This window comes from Muntiacus reevesi, chromosome 1 (assembly GCF_963930625.1).
Source record: "Muntiacus reevesi chromosome 1, mMunRee1.1, whole genome shotgun sequence".
NCBI lineage: Eukaryota > Metazoa > Chordata > Mammalia > Artiodactyla > Cervidae > Muntiacus > Muntiacus reevesi.
Window position 1 is genome coordinate 166,438,044 of NC_089249.1, and position 6,434 is coordinate 166,444,477.

General features: G+C 60.0%; 1 protein-coding gene across 1 annotated transcript; it reads left to right on the forward strand.

Annotated features, from left to right (window-relative positions):
• The first annotated feature begins 3,396 nt into the window (after positions 1 to 3,396).
• On the forward strand, positions 3,397 to 6,239 carry POU3F1 (POU class 3 homeobox 1). The gene has a single exon (XM_065930111.1). The coding sequence runs from the start codon at positions 3,417 to 3,419 to the stop codon at positions 4,770 to 4,772; it is 1,356 nt and encodes a 451-aa protein (XP_065786183.1). The 5' UTR covers positions 3,397 to 3,416; the 3' UTR covers positions 4,773 to 6,239.
• The last annotated feature ends 195 nt before the right edge of the window (positions 6,240 to 6,434 follow it).

The following is a 6,434-nucleotide window of genomic DNA, read 5'->3' on the forward strand; positions in this document are numbered from 1 at the left end:
CCCAGTGACCTACACAGAATCTCAAGGAGCAAGAGCAAAGGGGCTAGGACTTCCCTGGCAATCCAGAGGTTAAGACTTTCCCTTCCAATACGGGGGGTACAGGTTTGATCCCTAGTTAGGGAGCTAAGATCACACATGCCTCCAGGCCAAAAAAAAAAAACCAAACAGAAAACAGAAACAACACTGTAACAAATTCAATAAAGATTTTAAAAGTGGTCCACATCAAAAAATATATTTTAAAAAAAAAGAGTAAATGGAATACTAAGACTTCCTAGGAAAAACTTAACTCTCAAATACAAGAAAATTGTGACTCAAGACCAAACCCATATCATTGTAGAAGAGCTAAATCTTTGAAAGCAGAGAAAGAAATGTTATCTTTTCCTAGTTCACGCTGTTGTTCAACCCAGGGCAACATCTCATACGAAGAGGGCATCTAAATTACACGCTTTGTTTCATCCTTATAGCTCCAAAACAAACCTGAGAAGTAGGCATTTCTGTCCTTGTTTTTATATGAAGAAACTAAGGGTCCAACAGGCAAAGCAAAGAGCAGGGCTTTTAAAGGGATTAATGGGATTAGGACTAGATTTGCTAGCCAAGAAGCTGGTAACTTGCTTAGGAGCCTGGTTTTGCTGCAGCCACCCCTCAATTCAGCACAGACTTGGGAATTTACCTTCAGGAACACCAGTTGGCCAGAGGCAGGGCAGTAAGCCTTCTCTGCTGAGAAAGCCTCCACAGGAAACTTCCCCATTCCACAGCCTGGGGAGAACAATGGGGAGCCATGGGGAGTGGGACTTCCCCATCATTCTTCCCAGGGTGCGGCTTGTTCTGAGCCCTTGGACAGGCCTCAGTTCCTTCATCTGTGCAATGGGAGAACAACTCTAGTTCTCTCTCTTGGGGCTGAGAGTAGCAGGTAACATCATGAATGAAAAGTATTTATTTGTTAAAACATCCATTGCTCATGGTGACCATTCCAAACAACATCTTGTCCACTGTCCAGACATTTCCCTTCCTCCAACAGAAACTGAGACAGGTTCATAGACTCAGACCATCAGAGCTGGAAGGGAGGTTACCAAAGAGGTCATCTGGTCCAAACCTCCACATCCCCACTCTGCAGATGAGGGAACTGCGATTGAGTTAGAGTGGGGGAGTAACCTCTTCATTCACTGGGTGCTAACAACAGAAACAACAAGAGTAAAATCCTTTCTGAGTCCTGTTCCCTCCCACTGTCTTGTACCACCCTATGACTTACCTTAGTGAGACAAGTGGACTGCCTATGGTACTGTTATTCCCAATTTACAGGTAAAAGAACAAACCAGGAAGTTATTCTTGCCCAGGAAGATAGTGGCAGGTCCAGGTTGGAAGCCGAAGCTTCAATGTCACACCGTCCTGGTTAGCGCTGAAGTGAGAGGGGACTTCACTACAGAATTCCCAGGTGTGGTCCTAACTCCTGGGCCTGGGAGAGAGGTAAGGAAGTCCTGGGATGCTGCAACGTGACAACTTCCTTGGCCAGAGTCCAGGAAAGCCCAGAATTTTTAGCTAGGTTCAGACACCCAGCTCCATCACAGCTCTTGCAATGGAGATGGGACCTAAGCAGCTTGCTCAGGACAGTGGCCAAAGGCCACTCTCCCTTGCAGGCTAGCCAGAGGCTAGTCCTGGGGCATTCCGGGCCTGGACGAGCACATCTGTGCCCTTGTCACTGTTGACTCTGCCCCAGTCACCCCCCCCTGCAGCTGCCACCTGAGCCCCCATCATCCTTCACACACTGAGGCTTTATTCCCCTGTCCTGACCTGCCAGTAGGACCCTAGCTGGGCCTCCAGCTTGGTCCTTCAGTCTGGGGCCCTGGGGCCCTGGGATCTATGAATCCACTGGAGGCAAGGTCAGTAACGAGGTGAACTGGCAGCCGAAGACTCCCTGTGAGGCAAGCCTCCGCATGGGAAGAGTGGAGGCTCAGCTCATTCCACACAACTCCCAGCCAGCGTGTCACAGAAGAGCTGATGCTGAGGCCTACGTCCACTGAAGATCCTTCAGGGAGCCCTCAAAGACCTGGGGGATGAGGAGGTACCCCAGCCTTGCCAACAAGGCCTCTTCAATCCCAGTGCCCTTTTCAGCAGCCCCCGGGCAAGTGGGTTAAACTCCAGCCCAGGGTTCCCGGCAAAGCTGGACAGCTCCCGGCCTTCACTCCGGATTTCTGAGGCGCCAGTGCCCTTCCCCAAGTCCACGCGGCTCCTCACCTAGAGCAAGTTTCCCCCGGGCGTGACCCCGCCATGACCCAGGCAAATGAGCCATGCAGGCAGGAAGGAGAAGGAGCGAGAAGGCGGCAGCGGCGTGGGTCAGATACCCATGGGCCCTGTTTGTCCACCAGCCCTGTCAGCAGCGTTTCCCCGGAGCCAGTCTCCACCTCGAGGTCCTCTCATTCAGGAACCGCGGAATCGGCCTGGTTACAAGAACTCCGGTCTCCCCCACAGCATCGCTGCCGCCGACCGTTCCGGCGCGGAGCCACCCGCGCGGTACTCACCTGGGCCACGGTACCCTGGAGGAGAGCCCATGAGAGGCGTGAAGTCGAGCCGGTCCGACTCTGCCCACGCCGGATGCTCTCTCAGGACCGCGGAGGCCGACAGAGTTGCGCTGGGTGATCTAGAGGACGAAGAAGGGAACCCGAGACGGGCCGGGGAGGCGCGCAGAGGAGAGCTCCGCGCCCGCTGGAAGCCGTGGGAGGCGAGCCGGGCAAGGTGAGCAACCGCACCGCAGCCGAGCCGGGGACCCGCGCCGCCTGCAGCTCGCAGCCGCCTAGACCAGCGGGAATCCCGGCCCGCCGGCCGCGGCACTGAGGAGGGAGGAGCGCGGGGCTAAGCGGCTTCTCGGAGCCCGAGCGCCTCTCGGAGCCCGAGCGCCTCCCGGAGCCCGGCATCCCCGCCACCGCCTCTGGCCACCCGGGCAGGAGACCTGCGGGAATTCTGCTCGCGTGGAGCGTGGGGCCCGCCGGGCTCGGAGTCTCCAGAGACGGGGGAAAGCTGGGCCCACGCAGCCAGGACGAGAGGGGGTGCGGTCCCAGTACCACCCCCGCGCCACTCCCCACGTGGCGGCCGCGCCCCCGGGGCGTGAGTGTGTACGCGGACGGTAGGGGGGCTGTGAATGAAGCCCCAACGGCCAATCAGCGTGGCCGGCGCGCGGGACCCCGGGAGTGAGGCCCAATGGCAAGCTCTGGGCGGCCCGGCCGGGAGGCAGGCGGGCGCGGGGGGCGGGGGCCGGGGCCGCGGGGGGGCGGGAGGCGGCTCCGCGGGCAGCCAATGGGCGGCGGGTGGGGTGGGGCTCCGGAGCGCCGAGCGGGTCCCGGCTTTAAGCCGGCGGAGCGCGGCGGCGGGGCCCGCAGACGGAGAGGAGCGGCGGCGCGGCGCGGCGCGGGGCGCGGGGCGGCATGGCCACCACCGCGCAGTACTTGCCGCGGGGCCCCGGCGGCGGAGCCGGGGGCACAGGGCCGCTCATGCACCCGGATGCCGCGGCGGCGGCGGCAGCGGCCGCGGCCGCCGAGAGGTTGCACGCGGGGGCCGCGTACCGCGAAGTGCAGAAGCTGATGCACCACGAGTGGCTGGGCGCGGGCGCGGGCCACCCGGTGGGCCTAGCGCACCCCCAGTGGTTACCCACGGGAGGCGGCGGCGGCGGCGACTGGGCCGGCGGCCCGCACCTGGAACACGGCAAGGCGGGAGGCGGCGGCACCGGCCGAGCCGACGACGGTGGCGGAGGCGGCGGTTTTCACGCGCGCCTGGTGCACCAGGGGGCGGCCCACGCGGGCGCGGCATGGGCGCAGGGCGGCACGGCACATCACTTGGGCCCCGCCATGTCTCCGTCGCCGGGGGCCGGCGGGGGCCACCAGCCCCAACCGCTGGGGCTGTACGCGCAGGCGGCCTACCCCGGGGGCGGCGGCGGCGGCCTGGCCGGGATGCTGGCGGCGGGCGGTGGCGGTGCGGGGCCGGGCCTGCACCACGCGCTGCACGAGGACGGCCACGAGGCGCAGCTGGAGCCGTCGCCTCCGCCGCACCTGGGCGCCCACGGACACGCACACGGACATGCACACGCTGGCGGCCTGCACGCGGCGGCGGCGCACCTGCACCCGGGGGCGGGCGGCGGTGGCTCGTCGGTGGGCGAGCACTCGGACGAGGACGCGCCCAGCTCGGACGACCTGGAGCAGTTCGCCAAGCAGTTCAAGCAGCGGCGCATCAAGCTGGGCTTCACGCAGGCCGACGTGGGGCTGGCGCTGGGCACGCTGTACGGTAACGTGTTCTCTCAGACCACCATCTGCCGCTTCGAGGCCCTGCAGCTGAGCTTCAAGAACATGTGCAAGCTCAAGCCGCTGCTCAACAAGTGGCTGGAGGAGACCGACTCGTCCAGCGGCAGCCCCACCAACCTGGACAAGATCGCGGCGCAGGGCCGCAAGCGCAAGAAGCGCACGTCCATCGAGGTGGGGGTCAAAGGCGCGCTCGAGAGCCACTTTCTCAAGTGCCCCAAGCCCTCGGCGCACGAGATCACAGGCTTGGCCGACAGCCTGCAGCTGGAGAAGGAGGTGGTGCGGGTCTGGTTCTGCAACCGGCGGCAGAAGGAGAAGCGCATGACCCCGGCTGCCGGCGCCGGCCACCCGCCCATGGACGACGTTTACGCCCCCGGCGAGCTGGGGCCGGGCGGGGGCAGCGCGTCGCCGCCCTCGGCACCCCCGCCGCCCCCGCCGGCTGCTCTGCACCACCACCACCACCACACACTGCCGGGCTCCGTGCAGTGACCCCGCGGGCCGGGCCCCCCGCCGGTGCGCGGCGAGGCGCCGCGCGGCCTGAACTCTTTTTTTGTTCGGTTGCTTTGGATTTTACAAAAAGCCCACAAACTTTCGAATAAAACCAAACACCCGGACCACCCTCTCCTGCGAGCGGTGAAGACGGCCGACAGGCTGCGTCGCCCGAGCCCCGAGAGAGAGGAGCGAAGATCCGGAACGCGCCAACTCACCCCGGGCTTCCTGCCCGCCGCCTGCTCCCTGCCCCCAACCCCTCGACGACCCCCGCCCCTGCCCCCCGGGCTGTTCGGGGCCGGATCCCGGCAGCGGCCTCCCCACAGCGACAGGTAACGCGGTACGGGGTTAGGGATTCCCCGGGAGAGAGGACGAAGAGAGGCGAGCTCCCCATCCCTCTTCCCCGCGCGGATCCCCGAGCCTGCGGGTCGCGGGTGGGGAACTGTCACCTTATTCGCTCCACGCCTCTTCTCTCCCATAAGGATGCGCCCCATCCCCCTTACCCTTCCTCCGGGCTTGGTTTTTTATGGTTTTTATTTATTCATGGAGCCTCTCGGCTCCTGGGGTCCTTCTAACTCCGCCCGCGCCCTTAATTTAAATCGCTGTATACTGTATTTATCGGGGCCCCGGAGGGGAGGCCGCGAGAGCCGCGTCTGTGTATAAAAGCAGGAAATAGCCAAAGCTTTAATCTAGCCTAATTTATTTTCCCCCTTACCTTCCCTATCTTAGCCCTCAAAAAAAAAAAAAAAAAAGCAAAACAAAAAAAAAAAAACACAAAAACTAACAAAAAAAATTCGAGTGTTCATTTTTCGTTTCGTTTTACCCGAGCTTCTGCTCGGTTCCCGGCCACGCTGGAGGAGTCTGCGCTCCCACGCACACGCGGATGGGAAGGGGCTTCTGCCCCGCCGTTGACCGACCAGCAAGTAGCAGGGCCCCGGCTCCCCGCGGGGCCCTGCCCTCCTGGCCACAATCAAACGAAACTTGGAAAAGTTGGAGATATTTTTTAACCAGCTGTAGAAATAAGCCGTTCCCTGAGAACCTTCTGCCTGAATCCGCTCTCCTTCCAGCCCCTTAGGATACGGGATGCTGGGGGAGGCCTGGAGAGAAATTCCCCAAGTTTGGGGTGAGGTGGGAACCATGTAAATATGTGAGATATGTACACACTGGCGGGGAGAAAGAAACATTTTGTGCTTGGTTTTTATTTTTGGTTTTCCGGGTTGCCCTCCCTATCCTAAAGGATTTTGTACACTCACTAATCCGAAAAAGATATTTTAATATGATTTCCAGATTTCTGATCCATCTCTATTTATTTTCTGGATGTGTTTGGAGCTTCCCCCTTCTCCATTTCTTGTTCTGTTACCGTTTGGATTTAAATTTTGTTATTTTATTTTTATTATTTTTTGGAACAATGTTTTGGTGCATTCTCTTTGTATCCTTATTGCAAAAAAAAAAGTAATAATAATGTAGACTGGGAAGTTCCCTTTATATTTATGTTATAGTAAATATTTTATTACTCACATAAACATGTACCCCAGGGTTGTGTCCTGTCCTCCTTACTACTAGGGCCGGGTTGGTTCGTGGGTGATGTGATGGGATACCCTGGCTTGCCTCCCCCAAAGTTCTGGCATCACTATCTTGGAGGAAGGTGACCACACAGACCTT

Bases quoted from the DNA above. Each gene is read 5' to 3' on its own strand.
- POU3F1 (XM_065930111.1), top strand. From the start codon at position 3,417: ATGGCCACCACCGCGCAGTACTTGCCGCGGGGCCCCGGCGGCGGAGCC.